This window comes from Solanum tuberosum, unplaced genomic scaffold (assembly GCF_000226075.1).
Source record: "Solanum tuberosum cultivar DM 1-3 516 R44 unplaced genomic scaffold, SolTub_3.0 scf00070, whole genome shotgun sequence".
Lineage (NCBI taxonomy): Eukaryota > Viridiplantae > Streptophyta > Magnoliopsida > Solanales > Solanaceae > Solanum > Solanum tuberosum.
Genome location: NW_006238996.1, coordinates 1883898 through 1903674, shown reverse-complemented (window position 1 = coordinate 1903674; position 19777 = coordinate 1883898). Strand labels below are relative to the sequence as shown.

Here is a 19777-nt window from a genome sequence, read left to right as displayed (position 1 = left end):
CAATTCAGTACTGGTCTTCATCATCCAACTCGTACCATTGCGTTTTTTTAACATCTTCATCATCACAAGTGTTAGAAAACTGCATGTTTTTCTACGTGGTCTCATCCTACCTATAAACGAGAACTAGACGTAATTAGTATTTCTTCCGCCTCATTTTATGTGAGGTAGTTTGACTCGACACGGAGTTTTAAGAAAGAAAAAATACTTTTAAAACTTGTAGTCCAAAATGAATGATAAGTAAATTTGTGTGGCTATAAATTATTTTATTAAGGGTAAAATAGACATTTTAAAGTTAAATTGTTACTCCCTGCGTCCCATTTTATTTGAAATAGTTTGATTCGGCACGGAGTTTAAGAAAGAAAGGAAGACTTTTAAAACTTGTGGTTCAAAATGAATGATAGAAATTTGTGTGGCTATAAATTATTTTATTAAGGGTAAAATAGACATTTTAAAGTTAAATTGTTACTCCCTGCGTCCCATTTTATTTGAAATAGTTTGATTCGGCACGGAGTTTAAGAAAGAAAGGAAGACTTTTAAAACTTGTAGTCCAAAATGAATGATAAAAATTTGTGTGGTTGTAAATTATTTCATTAAGGGTAAAATAGATATTTTATAGTTAAATTGTTTCTTAATATGGAAATGTATCATTCTTTTTTGGACAGATTATAAAGGAAAGTAAGTCACATAAATTGGGACAAAGGGAATACTTAATATAGAAATGTGTTATTCTTTTTGGACTGACTAAAGAGGAAAATAAATCACATAAATATGATTTTTTTTTGCCATGCTTTAAAGTGAATGCTTAACTATTTTGGTGGAATGATCTGCGAGGCATGCTTTAAAGTGAATGCCTAACTATTTTGGTGGAATGATCTACGAGGCATGCTTTAAAGTGAATGCTTAACTATTTTGGTGGAATGATCTGCGAGGCATGCTTTAAAGTGAATGCCTAACTATTTTGGTGGAATGATCTACGAGGCATGCTTTAAAGTGAATGCTTAACTATTTTGGTGGAATGATCTGCGAGGCATGCTTTAAAGTGAATGCCTAACTATTTTGGTGGAATGATCTACGAGGCATGCTTTAAAGTGAATGCTTAACTATTTTGGTGGAATGATCTGCGAGGCATGCTTTAAAGTGAATGCCTAACTATTTTGGTGGAATGATCTACGAGGCATGCTTTAAAGTGAATGCTTAACTATTTTGGTGGAATGATCATTTCGTTTGTAAGTTGGACTATTATACTTGCGATTTTGCCAACTGAACCTTTAAACTCACTGAAACACAATACTTCTTACCATTAACCAAACACATGTGACATTAATATTGTTGAGTTAAAATATTTTGTCATTCCATGCGTTTTAATATGAGTGAGTATAATATTAGTTTCTTCCCACTTTCCCAGCCTTTACCCCCTTCCCCCCCCAAACCAAATTTCTTCTTCCCATTCCTCTCCTTTCCTTCTTTGGTTCCACCCACCATACCCCGCCCCCTTACATCTTCTTCTTCTTCTTCATGTTCGACATCTTCATATTTGTCATCATCTTCTTCGTCTTTATGTAATGACCCCCAAATGCTTTCTCAAAATAGTGAGTATTAAAAAATTGAAAAAACTTCATTGATAAGCTCGAGGAAGCTTGAAGAACAATAAATGAATTTTGTAAATATATGATATTAATTCAAATTTGTGACGAAGATTTGTAGTGTTTTTGTGAACCTATAGTGTGCAATTCAAGTTAAATAGGTAAGAATTCTACCTATTTGACATGAATTTGGTTCTCACTTTTTTTAACATTTAATTTCAAGTGTCAATTGAAATTCCATGTGTAAATGTGTGTACTGCACAACCACACATCGGAGGAGAAAGGGGTTTAAAATATTGTGTTTCAATGAGTTTAAGGGTTCAATTGGCAAAACCATGAGTACAAGGGTCTAACTTACAAATAGAGCTATGTACAAGGGTCACCCAGGTTATTCATGAATCATGACCAAAAAAAAAATTCAATATAATAATGAACACAAAAATACTTTCAAAACGTGATTATCAACCACGACCTTTTCATCAGACGAATTCCCTTCATCTTCATCTTCATCTTCGACCTCACTTTCAACAACTTTTCGGCTTCGAACTGCCTTACCAATTTTAGCATTTTTCTTTCTTCTTACAGTTTTTTTGGCAGTCTCCTTACGGTTACAAACCAGAGCCTTTTCTTCCTTAGAACTACCATCATCGTCATCCTCATCATCACTTTTTATAATCTTTTACCTTCTAGCAACCTCAATTGAAATAACTCTTTTATTCTTCTTTTTTTTCTTAATGTTTTTTTATAAACAACACCAACTTATTCACATTGTTTACCTTTAAAATGATTTATACTACGAATCGGATATCGCGAAGAACTTGCATGGCTAAAATTTAAAGTTTTGGATGGAGAATCAACAAAATCAAAATCAAAATCTCCTTTTTTAGGAATAATCCTAAGAATATTTTTCTTAACCATATCCAAAATCAATTACTATCTCCTAAATTTTCACCTAAATATATAAACCTTCAACTTGAAAAATTAAAAATCCAAGAAAAAAATTTAACAACAAAATAAAAAGGGATTAAACATAGGCTCACAAATAGAGAAATTCACGACTAGAAATCAATATACTATCAATAATTTAAAGTGAAGAAAAAAAGAGGACTATTCTTAAAGAATGCATGTAAAGTTACTGGAGAAGATATGACATCAACTTTTGTTTAAAAGAATTGATGAAGAATGATACTCCCTCCGTCCAATAATAGTTGTCCACTAAATTATTTTAGGATGTTCAACAATACTTGTCCACTTTATGAAATCAATGGATAATTTTACACTTAGTTCCTGATTTACCCTTATAATTAATTATAGTCATTTCTTTTTACATTTTTCAAGACATTGTATTTATTATATTCAAATGGTGATATAGTAAAAGTACCCTTCTATTTATAGTTCCTTAAGAAATGTACAAATTCAATAGTGGACAAATATTATTGGACAAAAGAAGTATAAATGTTTACATTATGAATAACTATTCACCAATCAAAAGTAAACGTGCATATGAGAAAAGAAGGAAAAAAAAAAAACTCCACCCAATAAAAATGGCAACATGCTGCCACCAACTTAAAATTAATTAATTTAAATAAAAATAACTTCCTAAAAAATAACGTGGGGCTACAATACGCAAATTTTAATTTAAAAAAAATCTTTTTTGTTATAAAAAGGGATAAAACACAAGTATCTTTTAAACTATGATTAAAATTTCAAAAATACATCTTAACTAAACTAAGGTCCTATTATTCTGCTGAATTCATTTTTTTGTAATTTTATACACCTTTTAACTTACGTAGCACACTCCGTAACTCCACGCAATTGAGACGCGTGAGAGATATTTGGATGCCACATAAGCCAAAAAGGTGTACAAAATTACAAAAGAAATGAGTTCAAGAGGTAATAAGACCTTAGTTTAATTAATGTGTATCTTTGAGATTTTAGTCATAGTCTAGGGGGTACTTATACCTTTTTCCTTATAAAAACAAAAAGGGGTTATCAGTTGCCACTAAGTAAAAAGGGAGGACGTGTTTTGCCATTTTTAACATACGGTACTTGATCAAACATTTCAATCTAAAACAATTAGAAATAATACTTCAATATTATCTGCGCATCGCGCAGACACGCTAGTTAATATTAATGTTAAATGAAGTGTTAATAATACCACACATTATATGAATTGCATATCAAAATAAATTATAAAATATTTTTAATATTTAAAAAAGTTATTTTGCATATAAATAAAGTTTTTTCATTTTACACGAAGCTGGAATAAATTTACTTGTTACTACTAAAAGTAGGTATTTGGCCATGTAATTTTGAGCTCACATTCAAAAATTTGATTTGACATTAGCATGTGTTTATAAAATTTAAATAAATTTCAAATCGTGATTTTAAATCTCAAATTCTCTTGAAAGTAAGATTTCAATTTCATGTTTGTGGCTTTAATGAAACAATTTTTTAAAATAAAATTTGATCTGTAAATTTATATTTTTTTAACAAAAAAGACACATGATTTTTAAATTTTTTATAAAAAATATATATGCTTTGTGTGGGGAGATTATCCGTAACATGTAAGAATATTATATTAAATAATAACGAGATACTACTATTATTAATTAGTAAAATTATCCGCACTTGACACAATTTTATTAGAAAAATAATTACTATAAAGAGAAAAAATATTAATACTTTTTGGAAAAAATAATCTCTAATCTATCTAAATATAAAAACAAGACAAAAGAAAAGTGATATGACATCTCTTTATTGCTAAAAATTCAAATTTTTTTCACATTTTTCTTATTTCCCCTCATATTTATGTTATATTAGAGGAATGCAAAAGTCATTTCTTAACTACATTCCTTTATTACCCAACTTTTTTTAGTTTAGAAAATCCAAGTCTTTATTATTAATTTTAGTGATCATTTATGTAATGAAAAGAAACACCATCGAACGTATATATGCCAATTCTATTCTTTGAGAATTTATCTAATCAACAATAATCACCCACCAAAGCAAAGAAAAATAAGTAAATAAATAGTAATAATTTCTTACTTAAAATTATAATCAACGAAGAAAGTATCAAAGTCAAAAAAACTAAAGGAGCAAATAAAGAATCAATTTTTATTTTTCATTTTATTTTTTTACTTTCTTATCATTTCATTTTCCCCTATTATTCTAGAAACACAAAATTGTATCACATTAAGAATCGAGTAGTATTGAAGAAGAAGAAACAACATGAAGTGAGGGAAAAAATTACATTACTTAAAAACTTGAATCATTTCAATAAAACTAGGTGACACGTGGTAGCATAAAGAGCTTTAAGAGAGCGCCTCAACTTCCGAATCAAAATTTTGTTACTCTCCCTCCCTCTCTCCGCCTGGTCCCGCGGTTTCCTTCCTTCCTTCCTCTCATAACTCCCAACATTTTCTCGAACAAAAAAAAAATTTTGTTTCTTTCAAAAAGAATCTACACTTGTTCTAAATATATTTATCAAATTTGTTTTCACATAAACATGGGTTTCTTCATGGGGTTTTTCCTAGGTGCGGCATTGGGTGTTGGTCTCATTGTTTGTTTTGCTCGCTTTCAAAATAACAGATCCAAAGTTCGCATTGATTTGGTAATTCTTTTCTTTTCTCATTATATTTCAATTGCAATTTCGTATTTTTCTATTTTTTTTTTATATATATATATATTCTTTTTTATAGGCAAAATCCATAACAGCATTTGCCAGGATGACAGTCCAAGATTCAAGAAAACTTTTACCCCCTGAAGCATACCCTTCTTGGGTAGTCTTTTCACAAAAGCAAAAGTTGAGTTACGTTTGCTTAATACTTTTGTTTTTTACTAAGTTCAATTTTCTAATAATTGCTTTTGTTAAATTACAGTTGAATTGGCTGAATCATCACTTAGAAAAAATTTGGCCTTATGTTGATGAGGTAATTACTCTCTTCTAGCACACCTTTTGGTTTTTACTATTTTGTGTCATTTTATATATTCTCTGCTTAGGCCGCATCAGAATTGATAAGAACCTCAGTGGAGCCAGTTCTTGAGCAATATAGACCATCTATCTTAGCTGCTCTGAAATTTTCAAAGCTCACATTGGGTACTGTGGCTCCATCATTCACAGGTTTGTTGACCACATTTTAAAACTAATTATAGTCGTAGTTAACTTTATAAATTTTTCCCTTTTCTATGATTGGCTAGACATTACAATTCCAATTATGAACCAAGGAAAAATCATTTTCTATATTTACTTGGAATAATTTAACTTCTCCAACGTCTCCTTTTACCTTTTTAGGAGTTTCCCTTCTTGATGGTGATCCTGGAGAAATTATTATGGAGTTGGAAATGCAGTGGGATGGAAATCCCAATATTGTTCTGGATATTAAGACTTTAGTTGGTGTAGGACTACCTATACAGGTACTTTCGAAAAATTACTTTACATCCATTTCTATGCGTTCTACTAAATATTTTAAGAATTTTATTTCTCCCTAAATTTCTTAAATACCTCCATTAAGCACCGAATCAAAATAACGCAGTAGTTATGCCTTAAGACACTATAATTCATGTTCTCAATAAATGTGAGAGTCAATCTTTATTTATATGTCTTTTAACTGAAACAAACATTTACTTCCTTGGTCAATCTTGTTATCATCAGCTCAAGTGACATAAGAACTACTTTCTTTGTTGACTCTTGAGTCTTGAACATAATTATATTTACATCGAAATGTCCTTTTAAAGTAATAGAGGTAAGAAAATCCAATTATTTTTAAAGATCAGTATAATAATCATGGAGACATCACAATTGATGAAGAATCATCTCACATATTTTTCACTCTTCTCCTAATTCATTTTAAATGCAGGTCAAGAATATTGGCTTCACTGGTGTTTTTCGTTTGATATTCAAACCACTGGTTGCTGAGCTTCCTTGTTTCGGAGCTGTTTGTTACTCCTTGCGTCACAAGGTGAGCACAAACTTTTATTTTATGTACTATTTATGTATCACAAACATGATATATAAATGGATTAAATACTTGATATGCATATATAGTTTTGTATTTTGTTCCATTTTCGTTCTTGTTTATACGAAAAAAATAATGTTTCACAATCATGGTTCTGATATTATATTTGTCCTGCATATTTCTACGTGTAGAAAAATTTGGATTTCACTCTCAAAGTTGTGGGTGGTGATATATCAGCTATTCCTGGAGTATCAGATGCCATTGAGGTTTGAAATGTCTTATGTTTTTGTTATTGAATGAATAGACCCCTTTCTCATTCATGTACATTTCCCACATATAAATAGCCGATATGAATATTCATTTTTCATTTCTTTCCCTTGTAAGCACATAGTATAATTTTTCTTAAGTTAGCACACATTATACATACAAGTGACATTTCACATGACTGTTAATTTTGGTTAAGTGACATTTTAAGTGTTTTTTTATTCTACTTAGATTTTAAAGCTTTGTTGTCATGTGATTTTCATAAATTGAGAAGAGTTGAAAACATAGATGACATCCCTTGTTCTTGATCATTGGTCTAACTCTCTTACATTTTTGTAATTAGTTAGTTAATTCACGATGAGTATTTATCACAATAAGTATTTACAGCTAACATTTGTGAATTCTAATTGAGAAACATGTATTTTATTGGTACAACAAACTCTTACTTGAATGATCTTTTGATGGCATTCAATCTGCATGCACAGGGTACAATACGGGATGCAATTGAAGATTCTATCACTTGGCCTGTCCGTAATATTGTTCCCATATTACCAGGAGACTATAGGTGTTCTAATTTCCTAATAAACATTATATTCATTACTTGACATTTTTTACCACTTAAAACTAAAGATTCTTTTTTGTTTGAACATGTGAATTAGTTCTAACTCTGGAATAACAGTTTTAAGAAAAAGACATTCTATATTCTAGATTATCTATTAAGAAAGAACAGTGAAATAGTTTTAAACAATAAATTAAACTTTTTATCCCTATAAAATGTATATCCTAATCAAAATGATATAAGTTGTCATCCTTTGAAATAGATATCACTTTTACGACCTCTTGCTTAATTACTGCCCAATTGTTTCTTCTGATCATTTTTATCGGTCTATATTGGTAACTTCTCTTTAAGTAGAGAAAAATCAAGAATCAAGTCCAAAAAGAAAAAAAAATCAAAATAAAGTAGGGGAAAATTTCAATACCGTTACAAACTACTAAAAACCTATTTTACATATGAAATTGTCTTTTATTGACATGTAGAATATCGAATAATATTATAATACAAATAGTATTTTCTAATGAAATCCTATATTCTCGACCTGAAGTACTAAGGACAAGAAGAAGGACATTGTTTTCAATCTAAACTGATCTTGTACTTTGTAGTGATCTGGAGCTAAAGCCGGTTGGTGTATTGCAAGTCAAGCTCATCGAAGCCAAAGAGTTGACTAATAAGGACCTCATTGGGAAGTCTGATCCTTTTGTTGAGCTATTTATACGTCCACTACGTGACAGGACAAAAACCAGCAAAGTTATTGTAAGAGAACATCTATCACTAGTTGCCCTTCTTAATTCATTTTTCTCCTAACAAGGAATGGTTAACTCTAGATTTTGTTTACTCTATTAAGGATAACTGCTTAAATCCGATTTGGAATGAGCACTTTGAGTTCATAGTTGAAGACATATCTACTCAACATTTAACAATTAGAGTGTATGATGATGAAGGGATTCAAGCTGCTGAATTCATTGGTTGTGCTAGAATAGATTTGAAACTCCTTGAGCCTGGTAAAGTGAAAGATGTGTGGTTGAAACTGGTGAAGGATTTGGAGATCCAAAGGGACACCAAAAATAGAGGACATGTAAGAATATCTTGATATTTGTCTTCTAGTGGCATTAGAATGCATCAAATTATAACTGACACTTGGCTCCCAGTTGCGAGCTTCATAGTGGAGAAGCAATCATGTCAACTGCATTTTATTTATCAATTATCTAGGATCTCCATGCAAATATTATTAGGATGAACTAATTGTCTCCAACGAAAAATGTACATAGGAATGGCATCATCTATAATTGACTTTTTTGCTCTTACTTCTTAAAATAGAATATCATTATCTTAAAAGAAGAAGAGTTTGCTCACCTTTCTAGACAAATTCTTAGTGGTTGAAAGCCTTTAGACCTGCCACACTCTCTACTCTATGGTGTTCTACCATCATGATTTTAGACTCCCACATACTCTCTGATCTATGGTCTAGTACTATCATCTTTAATCTATAGGGAAATGAATAAATCAATTATGCAGTATATATAGTCTTCAATACTATAGTTACAAAAAACATGTGAATTTCATTTGTGACCAGTAACGACTTGAGAGGCATTTGAATTTTTCAGCTGTTATTTCTATATTTTGTGTCTTGATACAAATTAATGAAGATAGCACACCCTTCTGAAGGACCACTAGTATCAAAATATGAGCAGAAATCATTGATTTTCTGAATGTTTTTGTATAATGTAAAGTAGCTGGATAATTTACAAGATCCAGATAAATGAAATTTGAGATCATTTATGGGTTTAGATTGGAATAGTTTTTCCTTTTTGTGTTATCATGTTTCTTAATGCTACAACCTCTCTTGATTTGGTTCTCGTGAGTCTCGATGACAAACAACAATTGCTTTTACATTTTTTAAGAAGCTAGAAAATATTGGTTTTCATAATCGTTATGTTGATTATTCCGTGCAAGCCTTAAATAAAAAGGAGAGCCAGAATGAGAACTTATGTTCCATGCACTACAACAAAAACAACTTTTAGCGTCAAAAAATATTGACATAAATAAAGAGTGCTAAAGTCTTTACCGGCATTAGTTAAGTGCCATTAGAACCAATGTCGCTAAAGGCTTTAGGGACATATACAAAGAGTGCTAATTGCCGCTAAAAATACATATTGCTAATGATCATTTTTGATGTAGTGATGTGACATAAATGACTTATGGTTTTAATTAGTTATTCTTATCTTATTCTGCATTTTCATATTATAATGTCGTCATCCCTGCAGTAGATACCAACGTATGATGCAACACTTGTTGGACACAAGGAATATAGAGTAGGTCACCTCACTCACCTGAATAGATTGATTCTTGTTGAGGTAGAAACTGACGTTATAAAAAAAAAAGCAGAAGAAAATAGAGTAGGTGTACATTTCCAATTAAAATGGGTTATATGTTTGTGATATTTGATTAACCATAAAATATAATAAAGTCCAATAGATAAATACTTGCGTGTTTTTATTGGAGTCAATTTGTATGTACTATTAAACAAAAGTTTTCTCTTCTTTATTGTTCTATTTATCATTTTTCGTTTTGTCATGAATTGTGCACTTAGGATGCCTGTCTATGCTATGTAGTCTCTCCACAAGAGAATTCTTGTTTGTGTCATCAATGCAAACTGGAGTCTTAACCAAAGCTCTTCTATTGTCACCTAACACAGGTACACTTGGAGCTTCTATTTTGTCCTTTTGGCATGGATAGTGTGTTTATGAAGGGATTTAAACCCGACTATGCACTAACTACCTTGGAGAAGGCCCTTAGACCAGAGGCAGCCAATTTTTCACAAGCAATCTCTGAGAAGAAAGGGGACATCCTCTTTAGAGGAGTTCTTTCCGTGACAGTAATATCAGCAGAAGACGTACCTGTCACAGATCTAATGGGGAAATCTGATCCTTTTGTTGTATTAATTATGAAAAAATCTGGAAAAAAAAATAAAACCCGAGTAAGTTTTTGAATACCCTGAGAATGAAACATTATCTACCCCTAACGTGTCTTATATTTCATTAAGTTACTTTGTTTCAATATTTTTAAATTAAGCAAGTTTTGTCCTACTCATCGTTCTTTGCTAATCTTAGGTTCTAAACAACACCCTTAACCCAGTGTGGAACCAGACATTTGACTTTGTAGTTGAAGATGGATTACATGATTTGCTCATATTGGAAGTTTGGGACCATGACACCTTTGGGAAGGTAAATTCTTTTAGACCATCTTGTATCTGTTTGAGTATTAAACTATTGCTCCACAACTTATGAACTTTATAAAGTTGATGCATCTCTGTCAAAACTTGCAAATTTCAGGACAAAATTGGTAGATGCATCATGACCCTTACAAGAGTTATACTAGAAGGAGAATTTAAAGATACCTTTACCTTGGATGGTGCCAAGTCGGGGAGATTAACATTTCATCTTAAATGGACACCACAACCTATAATCCGAGATTAATTAATTTTAGATTAGTTTTTTTTTTTCTTTTACCCCAAAAAGCGTATATATGATGGCATTTTATAGGAAATGCTAAGCCTAATTGGAAATTAGAACATGAAAAGGTAGAGCTTTAAAATGTTTCAAGTGAAGCAATGATATTATTGACTTTCATTTGCTAATATTTGTTGTAATTACAATGTCAAAGGTAGTCTTTCTTTTTCTAGTTAAACCAACCAGTTTCATGCTGCCCTTTTCCTATTAGCTAGTAAAATGTTTCGTTTCATGTAAATTTGAATGGAAGACAAGAAAGAAAGGAGCTGGTTTATTTTTATTTTTTAAAGAAGAAGAGGGCATTGAAGATAAACTACATGCTTATGTCTTATTAAAAAACATCTCAAGTTTGAAATAAACTAACAATAGGTTTACTAAAATGAAAATAAAAAGAAAGATCTGATTCAATACCACCATATAATGTTTATAGCTTCCACATCGAATTTAGCATAATAGTTGCTTAGCTTTTGGGATAAATTTAATTTTTAAATTTTTATTAGGTTGTTTTAATTTGCTAACATATTTTAGATTTTAGAATTTTAAATTATGCAAAAAAAATTGTTATAAGTTAAGTGTTTAAACACCGATTATTTTAGGTTAAACATTCCGTTTTATTCATATCATCGAAGAAACAACATTACACATACATGTAAGGAAGAGAGGGAATGGGAACCTTACCCTTCCTTTGACTAATGAGAGTTTGACAACCCAAACCCGGTATCATTCACAAAGACATTCAAGCTACTAATAAGACAATATATTCAAGCAACTTCAGATGGATCAAATTGAATCTCTACTGCTTTCTGTTGTCGCACCCTAAATGACGCAATTTCCAACCTATCTATTTGCAACAGACTCTTTCTGACCATGGCAGTCCTGACTGTGAAAATCAAATTTTGCTTAAGCATCTGGCTAAGAGAGGCTAATTTGTCTGCCACCTTATTAGTTTCCCCATAACACTGTTTTACTATGAACCTTATCTCCACCATTATCTCCTTGATCTTGTCCACGAGGTCTAGGAACCTCCATAGTGTCTGAGATTTTTCATTTGTTGCCTTCACCAATAGTTTCAAGTTAGCCTCTGCAATTGCCACGACTCAAATTACACCCTAGTCGTAACATGACGTATAGGACCCCAAGAGACCCTATACAAGACACTTAGCATACATCATACAAGATAATAGAATTTAAAAAAATTTCAAAAGACAGTTTTAGATCATAGATTTTGACAAAAGAGGAAGTCTAACATAAGTCTCAAAGCCATCTAGTGTATCATAAGGAAAGTGATTGGGACATAACCCATACATCACATACAAATGTAAATGACATAAAGCTATAAAAGTGACATCGTCCTCCAATGTATAAAGACTCAGCAAGTCTTCAAATCTCTAATGCAATCAACTAGCCACGAACGGAAGCAGAAGAGTCGTCAAACCCTACATTAGTGAAACAATGTAGGCACAAGTATGCATTAGTACATGAAATGTAATAAGTATGAGGAGAATGCAATAAAACATGAGACATGATCATAAAGGGAAATAATTGAAAACATGGAGTGCATGCCAAAGTTAAAACATGGTAAAATCATTTATGAATATTCATAAAACATTAGTAATTTGCTTAGTTCATTATGTGGGAATTTTACCATTAACGGACATAAAGACCATGCGAGCTATAACATGGAATCCAGTGTCTACACTCTACCCCACACCGAAAAGGAGTGTCCTACTTTCCAAGGTAAGAACCATGAACTTCTAGCTTATGTGGATCCACTAGCTAATGTCTATCTAAGACAATCATCTTATGGTGGCATATAGATTATGGGACATGGGTATTCGCCCCTAGTCCGCTCTGTGCTAAGTATAATTCCCACGTAACAATCATTAATCTTAACTTGTCTTATCATTATTGGACATGGGTATTCACCGCTTGTCTTATCATAGGATAGCTCCTTAGACCATGCGTGAGAAAACCTTTCACAATCCATGATCTTTTCATAATAGCTTCTTAAGGCTGATTGTCATTCACTTAATTCTAGAAATGCCCTACTACTAATGGAAATAGTTATGAAAGCATGATCTATAATCATTATTAGCATATCCGGCTACCATACTAATCAAGACGTAATTTAGAAAAATAGCCCGAAAAGCATTAAGGCAAAATATAAATTTCATTCATGTCATGTGGCTAAGCTTTATAGAACATATAGATACCTTTATCTATATGCTTACTTGAGTCATAAAAATTTATTTCATGAAACATGCATAATTTCATAAAACATAATCATCGATTCAAGCTTCTTCATAAATTCATGTAAATTAGGGTTCATAGTCAAAATTCATAGATCAATGCATGGGTTCACATGGAATTGGTTGAAAAGCATGTGCTTAAATCCAAATCTTCAAAATAAGATCATAATAAAATAATTGAATCCATACAAATAGAACCCATGAGGAATTGAGTGAAAATCTAATCAAATCTTGGGAAATTGAATTGGAGAATTGAAGAAACCTTGGGCACTCAATAGGTGAATTTAACCCATTGATGAACTCCCAACATACCTTGATTGAAGACCTAAGCAATGATGAAGAAAGGAGTCTTGAACTTCAAGAACCCTTGATTCTACTTCCTTGATCTAGACAGAAGCTTTTTGGAAAAAATCTTGGAGAGACATTGGGAATTTGAGAGAATGAATAAATTTGGGGTAATTTCTAAGGGTGAATGGTATTTATAGGATTTAGATTTTGGGGTAAAATGATGTAGTATTTGGTTAGAATAATTAGGAAAAGACCCAAAAGCCCCTTAATAAATAACTGCTGACCACCATCCACCATCGATGGTGGGAACCTACGATTCGTAAGTCCATTTATGGACCATCCTGGTCAACCGTTGGTGGGGGTTCAAGAACTTGTTTCTTTACCCTGGAATGATGGGACCCATGTACGGTTCATTGGTCAAACTACAGTCCATACATGACTATCGTAAGTCCAACTTTGGCCCTCAAAATTTCACTAAGTTTGGGACTCACCTACGAAACCTACCTATGACTCGTACATTGAACGACGGACCGTCCTGGTGAACCATAAAAAGGGTATCAGAAGTTGACATTTAAAAATCATTTGACTTGCCACCTACGGTTCCCACCTACGACCTATAAGATGACCTACAATCCATCGATGGGGTCCGTAGACACAGACACCAGCTCTAGAAAACCTGCAATTTCCCTTCTTTTCAAATTCAAGGTGTTACATTATCTCCCCCTCGGCAACATTCATCCTCGAACGGGACTGAAGACATCATAATGAGGATAGAAAGAAGATCTATCAGCCCAACATGAATGGAATCACATAAATGCACATATCGGATGAGGAAAATTAACCCCAAGCTAAAGCATTTCAAAATATCATTCCATAAGACCTATAGGCAACTCATACTCAAATGCACATAATCAAGGAAGAATATCAACTTCAAGCTAAAACATGCTTTTAAAACATCTTGTCATAATAGCTATTTGGAAATCAAATAAAAATGCACACCATCATGAAGCAATCAATGAAGCTAAATCAAAATATAAAAAATATTAATTTTTATGAGCATGCATGCATGAGGAAACATGGAAATGACTAAAACACATGAATCCTAAAGAGTGAACATGAGTGTCTAATGCCTCCAGCTAGATCCGAAGATAACAAAAAGAGATAGGGATACTAAGACATCACAGCGTCTCCGGCCTTTCACATACCAACCTAAAGCAAGGAACCCTCCAGCAATTTAAATAGTCCCACACACACAACCATGAAGTACACTATCTCCCTCTTGGGAGAAAACCTCTCTAACCCTTTCAAATCCATCTCCCTCAATCCAAGCATAACACCAAAGTCTTAACACCCACAGAACCATTGATACAGGTAAAAACACTTAAGGAATTTCCATAAAGACTTCAAGGTCAACTTCAAACACAATTACAACACATGGAGTCTTACCATAGCCAATGAAACACCTAATACCAAGCAATACATAAATAAAAGCTAGAAGACCATAACTCACCAATTACCACATCCGAGGAACCCTTATAATCTTGTCGAGTATGAAGAGCATAAAACCTATTATGTTTCTTACCATCACTAGGACCTGAAGAACGGTAAGGTTGAGCTCGTCGACAATTATCTCCCTCATTCTTAGCAACCGTAGGACAATCCCTTATTTTACGATATATTTTTCCACAACCAAAACATGCATTAGAACCAACTAGGCACTCACCCCTATGTATTTTTACACACTCTCAACACTTGGGTCCCATTTTCTCACTAGAACCCTTACTTGGGAACAATTATCTCCACTAGACCTTGAATGTGAGAAATCACTATTATCCTTTCTTGCCATCTTTAAATCCGTAGTTTTCTCCTTAAGCTTTTCCTCTTCTATTTCTTGTGCATGCACCATCAAACAAGAGACATTCATCTCCTTAACAAGGATGGCGGTTAGGCATTCTTTGACCACCAACTCAAAAGCACTCGATACAAACTTACTCATCCTTGCCCCTTGATCGGCAACCATAGTTAGAGTGTATTTGGACAATTGCAAGAATTTCAAAGCATACTCCTTCACACTCATATTCCCTTCACGAAGGTCAATGAACTCAAGTACCTTTTCCTCCCTCATCATAAGGCGAAAGAGCCTACTAAGAAAAGAAACCTTTAATTTCTCCCAATAAATAAGACTTGCATTTATTGCCCTCTTTTCCTTCCATTAGTTAAACCAAACTTGAGCAACACCCTTAAGTTGATAAGCAGCCAATTCCACCTTTTCCACCGAAGTGATACCCATGATTGCCACTATCTTATAAACCTCATCAATAAACTCTTGAGGATCTTCCTCAACTTTAGATCCATGAAATTCTGAAGGATTCAATTTAGTAAATTCTCTCACCCTTGTCGCTGCCGTATCCACCCTTGGGTTCATGGGAGCCACAACCTCTCTATTTGCTTGAGCCGTCATAGCTTGAGCCAATGCATGAATTGCGGCTCGAAACTCATTATTAGTCACTTGCTCGGCCAAAGGGTCGACCAACACTTGGGGAACCTTGGGCTCCAAATTTTCACGAACATTCATATTCCTTCTCACAGGATTCCTTCGTAGAGGCATATTCTGAAAAGCATAAATAGGGGTTAGGAGAGGAGGACCTTTATAGAGGTGAACTGTATGACACAACTTTAGAGTAATCAAAGAAGTGATCTTTCATAAACATCTTATAGCCTCTCATTCATAAATGTGGTGCGCTTCACACTTATGAACAGGACTCTACTCGACGTGGCTTATAAGACATCCTAGCACCTTTCTAATCCTTATGCTCTGAATACCATGTTTGTAAAGACCCAAACTACATCTTAGTCGTAACATGGCGTATAAGACCCCAAGAGACCCTATACAAGCCACTTACTATCCATCATACAAAATAATAAAATTTAAGAATTTAAAAGACCGTTTTATATTATAGAGAGTGTGAAAAAAATTAGAAGTCTAACATAAGGCTCAAAGCCAGCTAGTACATCATAAGGAAAGTGATTGAGACGTAACACATACATCATATACAAGCTTGAAAAATGGAAATGACATAAATCTATAAAAGGGACATCGTCCTTGAATGTATGAGGACCCACCAAGTCTTCAAATCTTTAATGCAATCAAGTAGCCATGAACGAAAGGAGAAGAGTTGTCAAGCCCTACATTAGTGAAGCAATGTAGGTACAAGTATGCATTAGTACATGGAATGTACTAAGTATGGGGAATGCAATAAAACATGAGACATGATCATAAAGGGACATAATTGAAAATATGAAATGCATGACCAAGTTAAAACATAGTAAAATCATTTAAGAAGATTTATAAAACATTAGTAGTTAACTTAACTCATTTTGTAGGAATTTTACCATTAACCGACATATAGACCATGCGAGATATATCATGGAATCAAGTGTCTACCCCACACTAAAAGGGGGTTTCCTACTTGCCAAAGTAAGAATCATGAATTTCTAGCTTACATGAAGCCACTAGCTAATGTCTATCTAAGAAAATCATCCTATGGTGGCACATCGTTTATGGGACATGGGTATTCGCCACTAGTCCACTTGGTGCTTAGCATAAATCCCATGAACTAGTCATTAATCTTAACTTTTCTTATCATTATGGGACATGGGTATTCACTGCTTGTCTTATCATAGGATAGCTCCTTAGACCATGCGTGAGAAAACCTCTCACCATCCATGATCTTCTTATAATAGCTTCTAAAGGCCCATAGTCATTCACTTCATGCTAGAAATGCCCTACTACTAATGGAAATAGTTTTGAAAGCGTGATCTGTAATCATTGCTGGCATAGCCGGATACAATACTAAGCAAGACCTAATTTAGGAAAATAGCTCAAATACATTAAGGGACAATCTATATGTCATTTTTGTAATATGGTCAAGCTTCATAGAACATATAGATACCTTTATCTATAAGCTTACTTTAAACATTTATTTCATGAAACATGCATAGTTTCATAAAACATTTTCATAGATTCAAGCTTCTTCATAAATTCATGTAAATTAGGGTTCATAGTCAAAATTCATAGATCAATGCATGGGTTCACATTCAATTTGATGAAAAATCATGTAATTAAATCTAAATCATCAAAATAAGATCATAATAAATTAATTGAATCCATACAAATAGAACCCGTGAGGAAATGAGTGAAAATCTAATCAAATCTTGGAAAATTGAAGAAACCTTGGGAACTAAATGGGTGAATTGAACGCATTGATGAACTCCCTACATACCTTGATTGAAGCTCTAATCAATGACGAAGAAAGGAGACTTGAACTTGAAGAACCTTAACTTTTTCTTCCTTGATCCAGAGAGAAGATTTTTGGAGAAAACCTTGGATAGACTTAAGGAATTTGAGAGAATGAATAAATTGGAGGATTTTTCTAATGGTGAGGGTATTTATATGGTTTAGATTTAGGGGTAAAACGACGTAGTGTTGGGTTAAAATAATTAGGAAAAGACCCAAAATTCCCTTTAAAAATAATTGTCGACCACAATCGGCAGTGGGAACGGTTCGTAAGTCCATTTACGGACCGTCCTGGTCAATCGTTGGTGGGGGTTCATGAACTTGTTTCTTGACCCTAGAACGACGAGACCCATGTATAGTCTGTTATTCAACCTACAGTCCGTGCATGTCCACTGATAGTCCAACTTTGGCCCTCAAAATTTCACTAAGCTTGGGAATCACCCACATGACCTACCTATGACTCATACATTGAACGACGGACCATCATTGTGAACTGTAAAAAGGGTATCGAAACTTGACATTTGAAAATCATTTGACTCGCTACCTACGATTCCCACCTATGGCCTGTAAGAGGACCTACGGTCTATTGGTTGGGTCCGTAGAAACAATCACAAGCTCTAGAAAACCTACAATTTTCCTTCTTTTCAAATCTGAGGTGTTACAACAATGATCTTGCGTATTTCCTAATCAGTACAATGTTGTAAACTCATCAACATAGGTCTCCCTTCATACCAATTACTTGTACCTGGTCCGATAAAGAGTGACTATTCCATGATGGACCACCCATTGCTGTCCGTGATGACTCCACCAATTCCCATCAATGCAACCACCATCGCTATTAACCTTAACAAGAAAAAGTTATGGCTTGTCCTACTTCACCAACATGTGCATTGTAGTTTCTACCGGAGAACCAATAAGAACGTTTAAGCTTTTCCATCTTATATCAAAATTTAGTTTCCCAAAGCTCTGCTTAGTAAACTGAGAGAGACTAAAGGAGATCAGTGCAACAGATCTATTTAGTGGAGGTGTCTCAGCTCTGTACTTCTTTGCATATATCGACCTCCAAAACTTCCATATGATTAATAGAGGTATGATTTTCATAATAGAGGTTGACATTATATAAATTGGCTAGTAACTATACCATTTCTGCATAAGCTGTATAAGGTGTGCATTCTTGAAACCTAAAGCTGTCAATATGAGCTGACCCACCCCATCCGGGCTAACCCATACAGACTTTGAAATTTGACGGGTCAGGCCGGGCTAACCCATTTTTTGTGTGGGCTAGAAAATGATCGGCTCAGCCCACAAGTACGTGGGCTACGGGCTTTGCCGGGTCATCCCTCTTTTCTTAAAAGTATATTCTTTTATAAATTTTTAAATTAAATTATAATATAAAAATATCATCATAAATATCGATAAGACAATATTATATGGTGTTAGTGTTACTACTTGTTAATCAAATCTACAAATAAAATTATCTTTATAATATTTATTAAGTTTGATCTCAAGTAAAAACATAAATAGTTAAATAGAAATATTAACCTAATTGTTTTCCAATGATCATAATAAAACACAAAAAACTATGACAATATTCCATAAGCTACGGCCTATGTAGTGATTCCTTAGAAATTTTAGAGAATTTTTATTTTATGTAGTACATATTTTATAAACAGAGTTTGTATTTAAATTTTAATATTTCAAACTTTAAACAAATTTTGAGTTCAGACTCTTGTTATTTTTAATACTTTATTTTATTTTTATTTGGCACACGGGCCGGCCCTATCAATATTTCTCAAGCCCCACAAATCGGCAGACTTATTCAGGCCAGACTAAAAAGTCGTTTTCTTAAATGGGCTCCAAAAAATCGTAGCCCAACCTTATCAAATCACGGGTTGGGCCAGAGCAGCCCAACGGGACTAGCCCATATTGACGGCTCTATTGAAACCTATCCCAAATGGTGAACTGAATGTGTGCCACACAAGATTGGTCAATTCTCGTGAACAAAATAAATGCCAAGTTATTTCCCTCATCTATGAGTTACTACAATAATAGGACTGTCATACCCCGAGC

The 19777-nt window shown here is 33.3% G+C and overlaps 1 protein-coding gene across 1 annotated transcript; it reads left to right on the top strand.

The window, feature by feature from the left end:
- The first annotated feature begins 5091 nt into the window (after window positions 1-5091).
- On the top strand, window positions 5092-11001 carry LOC102582847 (synaptotagmin-5-like). Its single transcript, XM_006345591.2, has 13 exons — window positions 5092-5196; window positions 5285-5398; window positions 5465-5515; window positions 5586-5706; window positions 5878-5999; window positions 6443-6544; window positions 6733-6807; window positions 7291-7370; window positions 7967-8117; window positions 8209-8439; window positions 10060-10341; window positions 10475-10588; window positions 10697-11001. Exons 1-13 carry the CDS (start codon window positions 5092-5094, stop codon window positions 10838-10840), a joined length of 1692 nt encoding a protein of 563 aa, XP_006345653.1. The 3' UTR covers window positions 10841-11001.
- Window positions 11002-19777: the final 8776 nt, after the last annotated feature.